Genomic DNA, 20,213 nt, shown 5'->3' with positions numbered 1-20,213 from the left:
GTTTGTTTCTCAGAGTCCATGGTCTCTCATGCTTCATTCCCCCTTCTGATGGAGGTAATGCTAAGTGAAATAAGTCAAGCAGAGAAAGACAATTATCATATGGTTTCTCTCATCTATGGAACTTAAGAATTAGGAAGATCGGTAGAAGAAAGGAATAAAGAAAGGGGGGGTATTCAGAAGGGGGAATGAAGCATCATTAGTTTTTGATGCAGTGTTCACCGAGTCAGTAGTTGTGTATAACACCCAGTGCTCATCACAACACATGCCCTCTTTAAATCCCACCACCTGATTTCTCCATCCTCCCACCCCTCCCTTCTCTAAACCTCTGTTGGTGTCCCAGAATTAAGAGTCTCTTATGGACTGTCTCCTTCCCTGATTTCTTCCCATTCACTTTTCTCTCCTATCTCTTATGATCCTCTCTCACCTGTTTCTTATATTCAACATATGAGTGAAACTATATGGTCATTGTCTTTCTTCAATTGACCTTTTTCTCTTCGCATAATACCCTCCATTTTATATACATCGATGTAAATGGTAAGTATTCATACTTTCTGATGGCTGAATAATATCCCACGCATAAAGGAACCACATCTTCATTATCTGTTCATCTGTTGAAGGGAATCTCAGCTCCTTCCACAGTTTAGCTGTTGTGGACATTGCTGCTAGGAACATTGGGGTGCATATGACCCTTCTTTTCCCTACATCTGTATCATTGGGGTAAATACTTGTAGTGGAATTGTTGGGTCATAGGGTAGCTCAATTTTTAACTTTTCGAGGGACCTTCACACTGTTTTCCAATGTGGTTGTACCAACTTGCGTAAGAACCTGGAGTTGGAACAGAAGAACAGGTTGAACCCACACACAAGAAGGAAATTGATCAAGATTAGAGCAGAGATCAATGAATTAGAAACCAGGGGCACAGTAAAGCAGATAAACAAAACTAGAAGCTGGCTCGTTGTAAGAATAAATAAGATCGATAATCCACTGGCCAGATTTATTCAAAAAACTAGAGAAAGACCCAAATTGGTAAAATTATGAATGAAAGGAGAGAGACCATGACCAACACCAAGGAAATAGAAACATTCATTATAATCTATTATCAACAACTATATGCCAATAAATTAAACAACCTGAAAGAAATGGCTGACCGAGTTTAAAATATCAACCACGACCCAAGGAAGATGCACTGTAGTAAAATCTGGAGTGGTCAGACTCCACCACTGAAAAAACAAAGCTAAAATGAAACACAAAAATAAAATTGAAGAATAGAAAAAAAATAAAAATTATATAATAGAAGAATAGAAAATAAAATACAGAGGGAGGTAAAGAGGGGCTATAATCTCTCACTGAGAAGAAAAAACACATTTCAGTTTTTCTTCGATGAATTTTATTCTGTGTGTTAGAGGACACTACATCCCAGAATCACTAGGAAAGTAAAACTCACCTATATGCAAAGGTAAAACTGAGTAGAGTGAAAAACTGGCTAAATGAAAGCATATATCCAAAAAAAAATAGGTGTGTAAAAATACACGTTAAAGAGCACTTATGAAAAAAATGAGTTGTTATAATATACTCGTTAAAAAACACAGTTGCTTTTTTGTTTGTCAAGATCCACATATATATTCTTACATCTCAGGTTGATTTCGTGGGTGTTCCAAACGTTTTGATAGATATCCATCTAAATTCAAGGGACTTGTTTAAATGGGGACTTACACCTCCGACATCTTGCCTCAATCTGCCTTTCCTGAGTGAATTTTGGATTGTATGTTAGAAGACACTATAACCCAAAATTGTAAATAAATCAGAACATATGTGTGTGTATATATATATATATATACAGTGAGAATCTATTTGAAATGGGAACAGGATAAAAAAAAAGAAAAAGAAAAGAAAATGAGAAATGTAAAATTTTACCTGAATCATAAGTGAGTCGTGAGGGAGCACCTGAAGCTCCATATATTAATTTCCCCTGGTGCTGGAGATTTCCAGTCCTGTGGGAAATAAGCTTGTCATTCACCTGTTCTTCCAGTTTGTTTTCTGGTAAAAGAACCTGCTGCCTGGCTTCTCAGGTTTCTTTGCCTGGGTGGAGTTTCCCCATCCCTTGCCATGGGTATCAGCTTAGTGTGAGCTGGCCTTCTGTGTGGGGTTTTTTCCCCTGGGAGCTTACTGCTTCTCTTTAAAGGTTCTGAGCAAGTGTGGCCTTGTGGGAATCTCTGGCCCAGAGCCTCAAGGTCGTGGTCCCCTTTGTTCAACAAACCCTTAGAAGTCAAATCATCTCCACTTCTGTGTGTACCAAACTCCACAGATTGTGCAATTCATGCCCACTGCAACCCTCTTGGGGGCGTTCTGGGGAACCACGTTCAACTTTGTGCTTTGTTACCTTACAATTGCTACTGGCTGTGGGCTTGAGAGTGCATGCTCTTCCACGGCTGCTAGATCATGGCTGGTGCCACCCCAGTGTCCTTTCAGGGATCACACCACCCTGAGAACTGTTGCCCAGTTGTGGACCTTGCCACTTTGTGTGCCAATCCTGCAGTTTTCCACCCCCACCTCCACCACCTCTCCTGGGGTAATTCCAGAGACCCACAAGCATCTCTGTCCTTTGTGACTTTGCAATTGAGAGGAACTGTGGGCTCTGTCATGCACCCTTTTCCATGGCTCCCAGGTCATGGCTGGGTGCTCCCCAGTGTCCTTTCATGGGTCACACTGCCCTGAGAGATGTTTTCCTGTGGTGGGCACAAACCCTTTTAGGTCTGCTCTGGAATGTTAAATGGCCAGCACCTTCTAGTCCTTTACTGGGTTGTCAGGCAGACAGTGATCTCCCAACCAGCCTGGCTCACAGTTTATGGTGACCAGAGCTGAGAGTCCCTTCTGGGCTCTCTGAGCATAACCAGTCTCCCCTCTCCACTGTTTGAGCTCTGTATAGGTTCAGGCTCCCCCATTCTTTCTGAGTCTCATGGAACAGAGACCACAGTGATCCATCTAGAATTCTGCCCTGTTCTTTTCCTGTGCCCTCTTCAGCAAGGGATGTCTCTCACTGGAGCAGATTTGTAAGGTCTTAATACTTTGTGCTGGTGTTATATCACTTTCTGGTGACTGGCTTATGGTGGCTCCCTCTTCCCTTTGTTTATCTTCAGGTATTTCCCTTGAAGATTCAATGTTCCTCACCTCCCACCTTGCAAAAAGTAGTCGTTTTTCTGCTTGTAGAGATTGAGAAAAATCTTCTTACATCTCAGGTTGAATTCGTGTGCACTCAGAATGGTTGGATAGATACCCAGCCATATTCGAGGGATCAGCCGAAAAGAGAACCACTACTCTGTCGCCTTCTTGTCCCCCTTCTCTCAAAACAAGGACTTTGAATTACACCCTGGACCGGATCGATTCTTTTCCTTCTTTCTTAATGTTTTAAAAAGTTTTATTTAAATTAAATTTAGTTTACACATAGTGTATTATTAGTTTCAGAGGTAGAATTTAGTGGTTTATCAGTTGTATATAACACCCAGCGCTCATTCCATCAAGTGCCCTCCTTAATGCCCATCATCCAGTTACCCCATCCTCTCTTACTCCCCTCCAGCCACCCCCATTTGGAACACACAATTTTGAGTATAATTTCAGAATATGGATGGGGCAATGTTCCTCCTAGAATTCGTGTGTGTGTGTGTGTGTGTGTGTGTGTGTGTGTGTTGTTGCCCTTTAACATTTTATTTTGAAATCATGTAAATTTGCATAACATTGCTACAATAATATAAAGAATTCCCGTATACCCTTCACCCAGTTTCTGAAATGTTTTTTAATAATAGTTTTTTATTATATTATGTTAGTCACCATACAGTACATCCCTAGTTTATGATGTAAAATTCCATGATGCATTACTTGCATATAACACCCACTGTACCATGCCATATATGCCCTCCTTAATACCCATCACCACCCTATCCCATTCCCCCCCCACCCTGGAAGCCCTCAGTTTGTCTCCCAGAGTCCATAGTCTCTCATGGTTCATTCCCCCTTCTGCTTACACCTCCTTTCGTCTTCCCTTTCTTCTCCTACCGATCTTTCTATTTGTTATGTTCCATAAATGAGTGAAACCATATAATAAATGTCTTTCTCTGCTTGACTTATTTTGCTTAGCATTATCTTCTCCAGTCCCATCCATGTTGCTACAAATGTCGTAAAATCATTCTTTCTCATGGCTGAGTAATATTCTATTGTGTATATGGACTGCGTCTTCTTAATCCAGTCATCTGTTGAAGGGCATCTTGGCTCCTTCTACAATTTGGCTATTGTGGACAATTCTGTTATGAAAATTGGGGTGCTTTAATTTTTTCTCACAGCATTATCTCCTGCAAATCTTTTTAAAACTTGTGTTCAGTTAGCCAATTATACTACATCATTATTTTTTATAGTTTCTTTTATTGTTTTATTTATTTTGTTTGTTTGTTTGTTTATTTATTTATTTATTTATTTATTTATTTATTTATTTATTTTAATACATTCCTGGTGGGAATGGAAGTTGGTATAGCCATTTTGGAAAACAGTGTGGAGGTCCCTTAAAAGTTAAAAATTGAGCTACCCTATGATCCAGCAATTGCACTACTGGGTATTTACCCCAAAGATACAGACTTAGTGAAGAGGAGGGCCATATTCACCCCAATGTTCATAGCAGAATTGTCCATAATAGCAAATACCAATACATTGGTATTTAGGGACAGGAATAAACAATGTAAATGACTCTGTATTTTGTGGTTTTTACTATATCTGCTTTACCAGTAGAAAAATTTTCTAAGTCAGAGAGTGAAGAGGTAAGCACAGAATCACATCTGAGGAGAGGGTCCCTGGGGGAAACTGCTCTATGGAGAGGAAGCCCCAGAACCTGACAGGAAACCTGCCCATAACCTCCATGTGCAGCTGCTCCTGGGGCTTAAGGACAGAATTGGTGACTAGTGTGCACCCCCTGCTGGTTCAGATCCCCTCCTACAGTGAGGCTTGTGTCTGGGCTCACACTGATGTCCCCTCACTGTGTCCTTGGCACAGTAATACACGGCCGTGTCGTCGGCTCTCAGGCTGTTCATCTGCAGGTACAGCGTATTCTTGCTGTTGTCTCTGGAGATGGTGAATCGGCCCTTCACAGAGTCTGCGTAGTATGTGCTACTACCACTGCTAATACCTGCGACCCACTGCAGCCCCTTCCCTGGAGCCTGGAGGACCCAGCTCATGTAGTAGCTACTGAAGCTGAATCCAGAGGGTGCACAGGAGAGTCTCAGGGACCCCCCAGGCTTCACCAGGTCTCCCCCAGACTCCACCAGTTGCACCTCACACTGGACACCTGCAGACAAAAGACATCCTGGTCAGGAAACTGTCACACACCCACTGTTTGTCTCCCTCAGGTCCACTCACATACTCCATGTCTCTTGTTCAGCATGGATTACCTTTTAAAAGAGCAACAAGGAAAACCCACCCAAGCACAGACTCCATGGTGAGCTCTCTGTGTTCTGTCCTGATACTTATCAGAACACCTGGAAACCCTGGGGCTGGGGCTCCTCTCCCATCTGCAGAGTCAGGGTTGGGCTGTTTTAATCAGCGGAGGGAGGGCCCTATTTGCATGACCTCTGACTATATATTCAGCTTGGGATCTATGCTGACATAGCAGTCAATAACCAGAGCAAATGTGATTGCCTTTGTTTTGGTGGTATTGACCACTTTTTTTTTAAAAAATATGACTTTTCATTTTATAACTTTTCCATGTATGTACGTAGCCTCCTTGTGTGACTTCATTTTTATATACTCACGTAAATCTTGCAAGATAGCTGTTATGTTATCCCATAATGAATCATAAACTTACACCCAGAATTTTAGAGGGTTTGCGAGGTGTTCAAGAACACATATAGGGTTAGAGTGAACCCCAGTATTCAAGGAGGACCTACTGCCCCTGAAACTCCGAGGACAGAGATGGCAGGCTTGTTGGTAATATTGAACCCCTAGTGTAATGGGGACAGGATGATTTTACCTGCTCTAGAGTTACTTAAAATGAGAGCATTAGGGTTCGTGCACGTGTATTTTCTAACATGTCAATATCTATACATTCCTCCCAGGTCATCTCTGTGTTTATTAGTTTTGATGAGTGTACTAGACACAGGATGCACTGCACACATGCAGAATGTGTCATATGATAAACACTGGAGTCACAATCAACATTATCCAGAGTCAGCAAACCAATTCTCCCTCAAATTTCCTGTATTTTCCCTGGAATTCCTCCTCCTTCTTCTCTTTTTCTCCCTGTCCCCACATAACTTGGGTATTTCTCATGTTACTTAAACTAGTTGTAATTTAGAAGAGTGTATAGATGTGCAATTATAGTGTGTGTAATTTCATTTGTAGGACTTTCTTTTTCTCTGCATATATCCTTGAGAATTCAACTATGTTGCTGTCTGTAGCAAGAATCATGTATTTCAATGTTTGGCAGCTTTCCTAAGAGTGAACATAGCAGAATTTTATTTATTTATTTATTTTTAAAGATTTTATTTATTTATTTATTTGATAGAGAGAGACAGCCAGCAAGAGAGGGAACACAAGCAGGGGAAGTGGGAGAGGAAGAAGCAGGCTCATAGCGGAGGAGCCTGATGTGGGGCTCGATCCCATAATGCCGGGATCACGCCCTGAGCCGAAGGCAGACGCTTAACGATTGTGCCACCCAAGCACCCCCAGAATTTTATTTTTTAAGTGGTTCGTTGGGATAAGAATTTTTCCCAGTTTCTGATATTACACTGAATTTGCTTCTCACCGTGCAGATGTAGATATGGAGCTCAGAGAATGTAGCAGTTTCAGTGATCTGCTTTACTGTTCTTCTGGTTTCTATTTCATTGATTTCTGCTCGAATCTTTATTATTTCTCTACTTCTGCTTTATTTAGGCTTTATTTGCTGTTCCTTTCCAGCTCCTTTAGGTGTAAAGTTTGCTTGTGGATTTGAGTTTTTCTAAATTTTTGAGAGAGGGATGTATTGCAGTGTACTTCTTCCTGAGGACCACCTTTCTTGTTTCCTACAGGTCTTGAACAGGTGCGCTTCCTTTTCCTTAGTTTCCACGATTTTTTAAATTCTTCTTTAATGTCCTTGTTCACCCATTCATTATTTAGTAGGGTGCTCTTTCACTTCCAAATTTCCTCTTGTGAATGATTTCACAGTGATTTCCAGTTTCAAAGCCTCGTGGTCTGAAAATATGCAGGGAATGGTCCGCATCTCTTGGTATCTGTTGAGACCTGATTTGTGACCCAGGATGTGATCTATTCTGGAATAATGTCCATGAGCACTCATGAGCAATGAGTATTCTGTTGTGTTAGGATGGAATGCTGTGTATATATGTGTGAGGTCCATCTGGTCCAATGTGTCATTCAAAGCTCTTGTTTCATTGTTGGTCTTCTGCTTAGATGATCTGTCCATTGCTGGGAGTGGAGTGTTGAAGTCCCTTGCTAGTAATATATGATTATCAATGTTTTTCTTTACTTTGGTAAAGGGATTTTGTGTTCTTGGTTACATGCAGGATATGTGTATCATAGAAGGTGAAGTTATGACCATGTTCTTTTCTTTATATTCAGAATGAGTGTGACTTAACAGAGATGCTTATGGATGCCCAGGTTTACCGAAGGTTGATTTATGGTGGTTAACCCTGTGTCAGCGTGACTGGGCCATGGCTGTCCATATTAAACATTGTTTCTGTGGGTGCCTGTAATGCTGTTTCCAGAGGAGATTGGTATTCGCACCCATGGTCTCTGTGTAAGTGGGCGTCATCCAATTCATTAAGGTTCTGAAGAGAATGAAATGCAGAGGGAGGAAGAATTCCCTCACTCTTCCTTCCTGCATGCTTGATCTGGAACATTCCTGTCCTCCTGCCTCTGGAGACAGGTACACATTTATGTCCCCAGGTTCCCCAGCTTGTGCTACTTCCATCACAGCTAATACATGAGACCCACTGCAGCCCCCTCCCTGGAGCCTTGCAGACCCAATTTATCCTAATCCTAACCCTAACCCTAACCCTGCATAGGATGGTCTTACGGACCCCCCCAGCTTTCACCAGATCTCCTCAGACTCCACCAGCTGCACCTCACACTGGACACCTGCAAACACAAGACATCTGGGTCAGGAAACTTTCATGCATCCAATGTTTCTCTCACTCATATCCACTCACATACTCAATGTCTCTTGTTCACCATAAATTGTTCACCATAAATTACCTTTTATTTTTATTTTTTATATTAATTTCTTATTATGTTATGTTAGTCACCATACAGTGCATCCCTAGTTTTCGATGTAATGTTCCATGATTCATTATTTGAATATAACACCCAGTGCACCATGCTATATGTGCCCTTCTTAATACCCATCACTGGCCTATCCCAGTCCCCCACCCCCATCCCCTCTGAAGCCCTCAGTTTGTTTCCCAATGTCCATAGTCTCTCATGGTTCATTCCCCCTTCTGTTTACCCCCCTTCATTCTTCCCTTTCTTCTCCTACCAATCTTGCTATTTCTTATGTACCATAAATGAGTGAAACCATATGATACTTGTCTTCCTCTGCTTGACTTATTTCAGTTAGCATTGTCTCCTCCAGTCCTGTCCATGTTGCTGCAAATGTTGGGTAATCGTCCTTTCTGATGGCTGAGTAATATTCCATTGTATATATGGACCACATCTTCTTTATCCATTCATCTCTTGGAGGACATTTCGGCTCCTTCCACAATTTAGGTATTGTGGACAATACTGCTATGAACATTGGGGTGCATATGGCCTTTCTCTTCACTATGTCTGTATCTTTGGGGTAATGACCCAATTGTGCAATTGCTGGGTCACAGGGTAGCTCTATTTTTAACATTTTGAGGGACCTCCACACTGTTTTCCAAAGTGGCTGTACCAACATGCATTCCCACCAACAGTGTAAGAGGGATCCCCATTCTCCACATCCTCTCCAACGTTTGTTGTTTCTTGCCTTGTCCATTTATGCCATTCTAACTGGTGTAAGGTTGTATCTCAGTGTGGTTTTGATTTGAATTTCCCTGATGGCTAATGATCTTGAACATTTGTTCATGTGTCTGTTAGCCATTTGCATGTCTCCATTGGAAAAATGTCTGTTCATATCTTCTGCCCATTTTTTTATTTGATTATTTGATTCCCGTGTATTGAGTTTGAGAAGTTCTTTGTAGATCTTGGATACCAGTCTTTTATCTGTAGTGTCATTTGCAAATATATTATCCCATTCCATGGGCTGCCTCTTAGTTTTTTTGACTGTTTCCTTGGCTGTGCAGAAGCTTTATATCTTGATGAAGTCCCACAAGTTCATTTTTCCTTTTTTTTCTCTTCCCTTTGGAGATGTGTCATGAAAAAAGTTGTTGTGGCTGATATAAAAAAGGTTGCAGCCTATGTTTTCCTCTATGATTTTGAAGGATTCTTGTCTCACATTGACATCTTTCATGCATTTGGAGCTTATCTTTGTGTATGGTGTGAGAGAGTGGTCAAGTTTCACTCTTTTGCATATAGCTGTCCAATTTTCCCAGCACCATTTATGAAGAGACTGTCTTTTCTCCACTGGATATTTTTTCCTGATTTGTCAGATTGGTTGCCCAAAGAGCCGAGGGTCCATTTCTGGGTTCTCTATTCTGTTCCATTGGTGTATGTGTCTGTTTTTGTGCCAGTACCATGCTGTCTTTGTGATCACAGCTTTGTAGTAGAGCTTGAAATCTGGCAATGTGATGCCCCCAGCTTTGTTTTTCCTTTTCAACAATTCCTTGATGATTCGGGGCTGTTTCTGGTTCCACACAAATTTAAGGGCTGTTTGTTCCAGTTCTTTGAAAAATGTCATTGGTATTTTGATCGGGATGGCATTGAAAGTGTAGATTGCTCTGGGTAGCATAGACATTTTAACTATGTTTATTCTTCTAATCCCTGAGTATGTAATGTTTTTCCACCTTTTTGTGTCTTCTTCAGTGTCTTTCAAGAGTGATAAATGAATTAGAAACTAGGAGTTAAAAGAAGGGAGAATGAACCGTGAGAGCCTATGGACACTGGGAAACAAACTGAGGGCTTCCAAGGGGAGGGGGGTGGAGGATAGGGATAGGTCAGTGATGGGTATTAAGGAGGGCACGTATCACATGGTGCACTGGGTGTTATACGCAAGTAATGAATCATGGAACTTTACATCAAAACCTTGGGATGTACTGTTTGGTGACTAACATAATATAATAAAAATATTTTAAAAAAAGAAATGAAGTGCACAATAGAGCAGATCAGCAAAACTAGAAGCTGGTTCTTTGAAAGACTAAATAAGATCAATAAGCCACTGGCCAAACTTATTCAAAAGAATAGAGAAAGGACTCAAATTAACCTTGTTTTTCTGATCTGTTGTGTTGTTTTTTAGTTTTTATAACTTTATTTCTATTTATTTCTGCTTTGATCTTTACTGTTTCCTTCCTTCAACTGTATTTACACTTCAGTTGTACTTTCTCTAGTTCCTTTGGTTGTAAGGTCAAGTGGTTTATCTCAGATTTTTCTTGCATCTTGAGTTCTTCCTGTATGCTGTATATTTCTGTCTGAGGACCACATTTCCTAGAGAAATTAGGTGAAGGTGATAAAGGTTTTATATTCTTGTGTAGTGAGTGAGTGAGTGAGTGAGTGAGTGTGTGTGTGTGTGTGAGAGAGAGAGAGAGAGAGAGAATGAAAGAGATCTTCAGACTCCACATCACAGAACACCAGGAAGGTGTCCACTGCTTTCCCATGTTATCACTAACATTGATGCTGTGAGCATGGTTTAAGACAGTGACCCCCATCAAGACTCTTCTGCACTTGCTTTGGGTTGTCGATGTCTCTGTAGCCTCATGTTCAGCACACAGTTAATGCTGCTTTTAGCAAGTTTGCATGTTCAGCTGGGTGTTCCTGTGATGCACATTTTTAAGGCTTGTTTTACTCAGCTTCAATCTCTTGAGAACACATCCGTGTTGCCATGTGTAGCACAAATCACCACTTTTAATTCCTGGCAGCATTCCAGACAATGACCACAGGAGAATTTTATTTTTTTTTAAGCAGTTGTTTTGGATTGGGATCATATCCAGCTTCTGGTATTTCAATCTTGTTGCTTCCTAGCCTGGACTTGAAGGTGTAGACTTCAGAGAATGTACTATTTATATGCTCTCCACAACAACAACTAACCTGAAGTAGGTGTGGGGGAGTACCTTTGCATGGATGTGGACGTTTATCCACCTTGGGGGGTTTTCTTATTATGTAGATATTCTTGGAAATCAATTTCACACATGAAAATTCGTATTTATTCATTTATTTACTCAATTCCCTCATAATGTTATGTTTAAGATTAGTGTTAGTGGTTGCTAAGGGTTAGAATTAAGGGTTAGGGTTAGGGTCTAAGGACTAGGCCTGAGGGCATGTGCCTTGTATCCTGCAGTTCAGAGACCTCCCCAGAGAGTAAGTCTCAATATTGACTGGGATTAGAATAGCCTTGGGAGCTGTCTCCTGAGCTGAGGCAAGAATGGGACTTGGGTTCTAAGTCCTTGTTTTTAGAAATGTTGATTTTAATGCCAGTTAGTTACCATGCAGTGTGATATTATGTGTTCTTTATAGTGATTCAGTACTTCCATGCAAGTCCTGGTGCTCATCTCAGCAAGTGCTCTCTTTCTTTTTTTAATAATAATTATTATTATGTTATGATAGTCACCATGCAGTATATCCTTAGTTTTTGATGTGGTGTTCCATGATTCATTAGTTGCGTATAACACCCAGTGCACCATGCAGTACGTGCCCTCCTCACTACCCATCACCAGCCTATCCCAATCCCCCACCCCCGTCCCCTCTTTCAACCCCACCCGATGTGTTATTCATTCCCTACCTTCAATCCCTCTGATAACCAGAGTGTGTTTTCTGTAGTTATGTACCTGTTTTTTTTATTTTTCCTCTCTCTCCTTTTTCCCCCTTTCCTCACTACAAGTGTGTTCATGTGTAAACTATGTAATACTATGGCAGAGCTGTTAGATTTTATCATCAGTTATTGTTATGTAGTTGGTGCAAAACCCATTAGAAAAGGATTGCTTACATATCAGAAGATGAAGGATAAGTAATGTAGGTGCCTTGAGGGTTTCCAGTAATGAACACGCCAGGAAGAATCTATCCTCATGACCAGAGGGAGAGTCAGAAATGCAGGTGGGTTTCAGGTTGGGGACACATGGTACCAATGTCATATCCAATGAGTGAGCTGCACATCTCACAGCAGTCAGTATAACAAGTCTGTAAGGAGATGGTAAGCCTCAAATCCCCTTGGTCATCACGGCCATATCTTCTAGAAATGCCAGAGGAAATGCCTGGGTTCATGTGTCCCTAACTCTTAGTCTGTTCCAGCTCCTGTAACACTGTACACAGACTGGGTGGTTTTAAACAACAGACACTCATTTCTCACAGTGCTGGAGTCTGGAACATTCAGGACAAGGTGCAGGCAGATGTGATGTCTGAAGAGCACCCTCATCCGGGGCTGTCCATTGCCTGTCACCTCACATGGGGTCAGGGGGCAGGGAGTTTACTCAGTTGTGGTGTGTAAGGGCACTACTCCCATCATGAGGCTGCACCCTCCTGACCTAAATGCCTCCCTAAGGCCCAACTCCTCGTCCCATCACATTATCGTTAGGTTTCTTTATGAGGATGCTTGAGGTCACACACATTGAGCTGAAGTCAACAACCGAAGGATCAAAGAGTGTTTCCTTGCAGATGAAAAGCCCCTCCCCTCTAGCACCTCAAAGTGAGGATCTCATGGATCCAGTAGAAGCTTCTGGTGTCTGCGTGCACACGGTGAACACAGAACCTTCAGAACCAGCTGGTGACCTTGGGGAGTGGACAGCTTCCACTGCAGACACCCAGCAAGACCTCAGTCGACTTCTAATAGCTTCCTTATTAGTATTGTCGGCTTATATGTTATCATTCTCATTTTCTAGGGACTCAGGTGGTCTTCACCTATTTGATCAGTTATCTTCCTTTTCACTTATTTTTATAGTTGCATGGAATTAGGCATGAGACTTTATCTTCTGATGATTCATTACTGCACCAGAAGCCCCCTTGCTCTGTCTTCTCCTGCACCACACATGGGACATCGGATAGGAAAGCCGAGATTCTGTGCCTTTGATGTTCTAGATCCCTTGGGATTTTCCAGCACTGAGCCATGAGAAAATCCCTGATGTCATGTCCTTTCCTGGTTTTATTAAAGCATTTCTGACACGCTGTGTGACATTCCCTGAGATCGATAAGCATTGTGTATTCTCCCATGTGTGTCGTATCATCTGATTCACCAACTGTATCAAGCTTGGTGGGGGTCCCTCTGCTTCTGGATGATGTCAGCTAACTAGATGTTGTAAGCATGGTGTCCACACAACACCCCCAGCACTAGGGCCCTTCTCCTCTGGCTTTGGCTTCATGATGCTTCTGTGCCTGATGTCCAGCATGAACTGTATTTTACTGGCTCGTCGTTCGTACACTGGTTTGTGTGGTGCTGTGTTGTTGAGTCCTGCTGAAACTTTTACAGACTTAGCAGACTGACATCAGAATGTCTGTATATAATTGTCATTTAGGGAAAAGGTGAAGCCGTGTAAGTGACGTTCTGCTTTTTGTGCATGGAAGTATAGTTTTCTCCTGTTACAACCAACCTTTGTATTCACAGATGTAAGAGTAAGATGAAATCATTATTCGAGAGAGGCCCCTGGGGAAACTGTTTTATGGAGAGGATGCCCCACACGGTGACAGGAGACGAGCGTTTACTCTCCACCTGCACCTGCTGCTGGTGTGGAAAGTGTATTTGTGGGTCTTGAGTGCCGCACGCTGATCTGAGTGTGCCCTGTCTCCTGAGTGCGCCTGACTCTTGAGCACCCCCTGGTGACCTGAGCTCCCAGAGATGACCTGAGATCCCAGAGATGACCTGAGAGCCCCCTGGTGTCCTGAGCACTCCCTGGTGGATTCTGAGGGCCCCTGCTGTCCTGCCCCTACTGTGTCCCTGCAGGAAGGTTTGTGTCTGGGCTCACATTGATGTCTCCTCTTTGTGCCTCTGGCACAGCAATACACGGCCGTGTCCTCGGTGGTCACAGAACTCAGCTGCAGGGAGACCTGGTTTTTGGACGTGTCAGCAGTGATGGAGATGTGGCCCTGGAAAGTCGGGTTGTAGCTTGTGCTACCTGTCCAGTACCCCATCCACTCCAATGCTCTCCCAGGGCGCTGGCAGATCCAGTTCCAATAGTAACTGCTGGTGACAGAGCCCCCAGAGACAACACAGTTGAGAGAGAGGGTCTGTGAGGGCTTCACCAGCCCTGGGCCTGACGCCTGAAGTGTAAGTTGAGACAGGACACCTAGGGACAAAGAGAGTCATGGTGAGTCGGTCCCATCCCACAGAAAGGCCCCCGTCTATCCCAGAGCGTCCAGACCCTTACCCAGGGGAGCTGCCAGAAGGCAGAGGAGGGACCACAGCATCTGCATGGCTGTCTGCAGGATGGAGACCCAGCACACTGGCCTCTGCCTGTGATGCTGATTTCTTCTGGGAGCACCCAGGTGATTTGCATGTGGGTCCCCGCAGAGACGGGGAAGCATTAAAAGATCCTGAGCCCTGGTGACAGTCACTAGTTCTTGGTGTCCCCATGGTGGGTGGTGTGAGGACCCACTGAGCCTGTTCCTAGTGATCTAGGCTGAGCTCTCATTTCCCCCCCTAGAGATTCTATATTCTTGTTAATATTTTTGTGAATATTTTTTCAAGTCTACACATCATCTTGACCATTGTTACTCTGAACTCCATTTCTGATAATTTGGTTATATCCATATTCATCAGTTCTGTGGCAGAGGCCACAGACTCATTATCTTTTTATTGCTGGGGGGGATTTCTCTTTCTATAATTCTGGTGAGGAGAGGTTGCGGGGTTGCCCAGAGCCCAAATTATTGACCAGGACCCAGGCAGTGTGCACTTGTTTTATAGGGACCTTAGGGATGTGGGCTTCTTGATTTTTCAGCCTGCCTTCTGGCTGAGGGGTCTGCTACACAGATACTCAGGCAACCCTGTTTAGGTAGAGTCTCCCTGTCCCCTGCAAGGGGGGATGGGGATGGGCACACTGTGAGCCGGTATTTCTAGGGTTTTGTTCTCTGGCGGCTTTCCCTGGCAGTTTGCTGTGCCTCTTCTGAGAGTCAGAGCAGCAGTGGCCGAATCCCAGCCTCTTTCTCAGAACAGAGAGATTGCAGTCTGCTCTCCAGTGAGCTCTTCTGGCCTCTTTAACTCTGTTTCTGTCGGTGCTGCTGAAAACCCTGCAGTGTCCTGGGTTGTGAGCCCCACAGCCATTGTCCCAGTCCTCACTTCCAGGGCCGGCATGTCTCTGTTCTTTGTGCGTCTAACACCACCAGCCGCCCCCATTTCCCACGCGCACTCCCGAGCTTCCTGTTTCAGTGTGGTTGGTGTGCACTCTGGAGTGCCCGTTTTCAGTCTGGTCACAAGTGCATTCCCAGGCTCACGGTTTCAGTCTGCTTCCTCATGGGTGCAGGTCCACAAGTCCAGCCTGCTCCCTAGTGCAGGTGGCTACCGCTTTCCGGTGCCCGACTGCATCGGCTCCCTCTCCCTTTAGTTTATCTTCCGATATCTGTGCGCGGAGTCAAGGCTCCGTTTTCATACCTCAATACTCAGTGCTGGAGATGTTCATTTTTGGAGATCCAGATGTATCTTCCTACATCTCAGGCTGATTCCGTGGGTTTTCATTATGGTCTGGTGCATATCCAGCTCGACTCAGGGGACCAGCTGAAAAGGGGGACCCCTATTCCTCTGCTATCCTAACTCCTCCCAATATGTGCCCTCCTTAATAAACGTCACCAGGCCTGCCCATCCCCCCACCCGCCTCCCTTGTAAAACCCTCAGTTTGTTTCTTGGAGTCCATCGTCTCATGGTTCTGATTCCCCCCTTCATTTTCCCCTTCTTTCTCCTAATGTCCTCCATTGTATTCCTTATATTCCACTTGTAAGTGAAACCAAGTGATAATTGTCTTTCTCTGCTGACTTAGCTCACTTAGCATAACCCCTCCAGTTTCATTCATGTTGATGCAAATGTTTGATCCTTTCTGATGGCTGAGTAATACTCCATTGTGTGTGCGGACCACATCTTCTTTATCCATTCTTCTGTTGAACGGCATCTCAGCTCCTTCCACAGTTTGGCTATTGTGGACGTTGCTGCTAGGAACATTGGGGTGTGTATGACCCTTCTTTTCCCTACTGTGTATCTGTTTGTTGAAAATACCTACTAGTGCAATTGCTGAGTCACAGGGTAGCTCGAGTTTTAACTTTTTAAGGAATCTCCATATTGTTTTCCAGTGTGGCTGGAACAACTTGCATTCCCACCCACAGTGTAGGAGGGTTTCCCTTTCTCCACATCCTCTGCACCATTTTTTTTTCTTGCCTTGTCAATTTTTGCCATTCTAACTGGTGTAATGTGGTATCTCAAGGTGGTTTTGATTTTAATTTCTCTGATGGCTAATGCTGTTGAATATTGTTTCATGTGTCTGTTAGTTATTTGTTTCTCTTCTTTGGAGAAGTGTCTGCTCATTTCTCCTACCATTTATTGACTGGGTTTTTTGTTTTTTTGGGTGTTGAGTTTGATAAGTCCTAGAGATCTTGGATATCAGCCATTTATCTGAAATGTCATTTGCAAATATCTTCTCCCATTCTCTGGGCTGCCCTTTAGTTTTGTTGGCTGTTTCCTTTGCTGTGCAGAAGCTTTTTTAAAAGATTTTATTTGTTTATTTGATACACAGAGAGAAACAGCCAGCAAGAGAGGGAGCACAAGCAGGGGGAGTGGGAGAGGAAGAAGCAGACTCCCAGCGGAGCAGGGCTCAATCCCAGGATGCCGGGATCACTCCCTGAGCCAAAGGCAGACGCTTAAAAACTAAGCCACCCACGCACCTCTGTGCAGAAGCTTTTCATTTTGATGAAGTCCCAAAACTTCACTTTTGCTTGTGTCCCTTGCCTTTGGAGATGTGTCTTGAAAGAAGTTACTGTGGCTGATGTCGAAGAGGTTACTGTCTATATTCTCCTCAAAGATTTTGATGGATTCCTGGCTCACATTGATGTCTTTCATCCATTTTGAGTTTGTCTTTGTGTAGGGTGTAACGGAATGGTCCACTTTCATTCTTCTCTCTGTAGCTGTCCAGTTTTTCCAGCAACACTTAATGTAGAGACTGTCTTTTTTCGATTAGATTTTTTTTCTTGATTTGTCCAAGAGTAGTTGATCATAGATTTGAGGGTCCATTTCTGGAGTCTCTTTTCTGATGCACTGATGTATGTGTGTGTTTGTGCCAGTACCGTGCTGTCTTGGTGATCACAGCTTTGGAATATAGCTCGCAGTCAGGCAACGTGATGCTGCCAGCTTTGGTTTTCTTCTCCACATTCCCTAGTCAGTTTGGGGTCTTTTCTGATTCCACACATATTTCAGGATTGTGTTATTTTAATAGGGATGGCATTGAAAGTGTAAATTCCTCTGTTCAGGATAGATATTTTAATAATGTTTAACCTTGGTTTCATTCTTTTTATAACAATTTTTTATTATGTTATGTTAGTCACCATACACTATATTCTAAGTTTTTGATGTAGTGTTCCATGATTCATTACTTGTGCATAACACTTTTTCTCATCTTTTGTGTTTTTTTTTCTTTTTTTTTAGTTTTTGTAACATTTATTTCTATTTATTTCTTCTCCAGTCTTCAGTATTTCTTTCCTTCAGCTGTATTAGGCTTCAGTTGTACTTTCTCTAGGTCCTTTAGGTGTAAGGTCAAGTTGTTTATCTCAGATTATTCTTCTTGAGGTCTTCCTGTATGCTGTGTATTTCTGTCTTAGGACCACATTTCCTAGAGAAATTAGGTGAAGGTGTTAAAGGTTTTATACCCTTGTGTAGTCAGTGTGTGTGTGTGTGTGTGTGTGTGTGTGTGTGTGTGTGAGAGAGAGAGAGAGAGAGAGAGAGAGAGAGACAGAGAGAGAGAGAGACAGAGAGAGAGATCTTCAGATTCCACATCCACACAACACCAGGAAGGTGTCCACTGCTTTCCCACATTGTCATTAACATTGATGCTGTGATTTGGTTTACGACACTGACCCCCACCAAGACACATTCTGCACTTGCTTTGCATTGTTGATGCCTCTGTAGCCTCATGTCCAGCACACACTTAATGCTGCTTCTAGCAAGTTTGCACGTTTAGCTGGGTCATCCTGTGATGCACAGTAAGTATAGCTGGGATTCCTGTGAAGGTTCAGATGCAAGCACCAGGATATTTGTAATTCATTGGTGTTTAGGGACAGGAATAAACATTGTGAGTGATTCAGTTTTTTGTGGTTTTTACCATATCTGTTTTGCCATTAGAAAAATTTTCTAAGTCAGAGAGTGAAGAGGTTTGCACAGAATCAAGTGTGCAGAGAGGGTCCCTGTGGGAAACTGCTCTGTGGAGAGGAAGCCCCAGAACCTGACAGGAAACCTGCCCACAACCTCCATCTGCAGCTGCTCCTGGGGCTTAAGCACAGAACTGGTGACTAGTGTGCACCCCCTGCTTGTCCAGAACCCCTTCTACAGTGAGGTTTGTGTCTGGGCTCACACTGATGTCCCCTCACTGTGTCCTTTGCACAGTAATACACGGCCGTGTCCTCGGCTCTCAGGCTGTTCATCTGCAGGTACAGCATGTTCTTGCCGTTGTCTCTGGAGATGGTGAATTGGCCCTTCACGGAGTCTGCGTAGTATGTGCTACCACCACTACTGCTAATACCTGCGACCCACTGCAGCCCCTTTCCTGGAGCCTGGCGGACCCAGCTCATGCCATAGCTACTGAAGGTGAATCCAGAGGCTGCACAGGAGAGTCTCAGGGACCCCCCAGGCTTCACCAGGTTTCCCCCAGACTCCACCAGCTGCACCTCACACTGGACACCTGCAAACACAAGACATCTTGGTCAGGAAACTGTCACACACCCATTATTGTCTCCCTCAGATCCACTCACATAGTCCATGTCTCTTTTTCACCATGAGTTACCTTTTAAAAGAGCAACAGCGAAAACCCAGACGAGCACAAAGTCCATGTTGAGCTCTCTGTGTTCTGTCCTGATTACTGATTGGAACACCTGAGATCCTGGTGCTGGGGCTCCTCTCCCAGCTGCAGAGTCAGGGTTGGGCTGTTTTAATCAGCAGAGGGAGGGCCCTATTTGCATGTCCTCTGACTATATATTCTGCTTGGGATCTATGCTGACATAGAGGTCAGTAACCAGAACAGATATGATTGCCTTTGTTTTGGTTGTATTGACCACTTTTGAAAAAATTATATTTCATGATATAACTTTCCAGAGTATATACTTGGCCTTCATGTGTGTCTTCATTTTTACATATTCACACAAATCTTGTGGGACCGGTGTCATCTTATCCCATAAAGAACTCTAAACCTACACCCAGAATCTTAGAGGGTTTGTGAGGTGTCCAAGAGATGTACAGGGCGAGAGTTAATCCCAGTCTGGTGCTGTGCTCTTTCCCACAGGACCTGCTGCCCCATGAACCACCTGGAGGACAGAGTGGCCAGTCTCCTGAGGAATGTGGAGCTCTCTGTAATGGGGACAGGATGGTTTTACCTGCTCTAGAGTTTACCTGAAATATAGAGAGGATAAGGGTTCATGTAGATGTATTTTCTAACATTTCAATATCTGTGTGTTCCTTCTGAGTCATCTCTCTTTGTAAGAATTGTGATGTGTGTGCTTCACACTGGATGAACTGCACACATGCAGACTGTGTGATATGATATACACAGGTGTCACAATCAATATTATCCAGAGTGAGCAAATCAATTCTCCCTAAAATTTCCTGTATTTTCCTGGGAATTCCTTCTGCTCTTCCCTTCCTCTCCTTATCCTGACATAACTTGGGTATTTCTCATGTTACTTAGACTAGTTTTAATTTTGAAGAAATTATAGATAGATGTGCAATTATAGTGTTTGTAATTTCATTTGTAGGAATTTTTTTTTTTTGCTCTGCATAAATCCTTGAAAATTCAACCAGGTTTCTCTCTGTTGCACATATGTTAATGTTTGGCAGCTTTCCTAAGAGTGAACATGGCAAAATTTTATTTTTTAAGTGGTTGGTGTGGATAGGGATTGTTTCCAGTTTTATTTTTTATTTTATTTTTTTATAACAATATTTTTTA

The 20,213-nt window shown here is 43.1% G+C and overlaps 3 gene segments (V, D, J or C); all 3 read right to left on the bottom strand.

The window, feature by feature from the left end:
- Positions 1-4,940: 4,940 nt before the first annotated feature.
- Positions 4,941-5,475, bottom strand: LOC125282252 (immunoglobulin heavy variable 3-23-like). The segment is given in 2 exon segments: positions 4,941-5,326; positions 5,430-5,475. Coding segments are annotated over 2 exon segments (432 nt in total).
- Positions 5,476-8,062: 2,587 nt separating this feature from the next.
- LOC125282254 (immunoglobulin heavy variable 4-59-like) lies at positions 8,063-14,499 on the bottom strand. The segment is given in 3 exon segments: positions 8,063-8,109; positions 14,052-14,372; positions 14,454-14,499. Coding segments are annotated over 3 exon segments (414 nt in total).
- A 1,034-nt stretch (positions 14,500-15,533) lies between these two features.
- LOC113249147 (immunoglobulin heavy variable 3-23-like) lies at positions 15,534-19,162 on the bottom strand. The segment is given in 3 exon segments: positions 15,534-15,641; positions 18,646-18,956; positions 19,059-19,162. Coding segments are annotated over 3 exon segments (465 nt in total).
- Positions 19,163-20,213: the final 1,051 nt, after the last annotated feature.

Source organism: Ursus arctos, unplaced genomic scaffold, assembly GCF_023065955.2.
Source record: "Ursus arctos isolate Adak ecotype North America unplaced genomic scaffold, UrsArc2.0 scaffold_25, whole genome shotgun sequence".
NCBI lineage: Eukaryota > Metazoa > Chordata > Mammalia > Carnivora > Ursidae > Ursus > Ursus arctos.
Note: the sequence above shows the minus strand (reverse complement) of the source record. Positions and strands in the feature narration are given on the sequence as shown.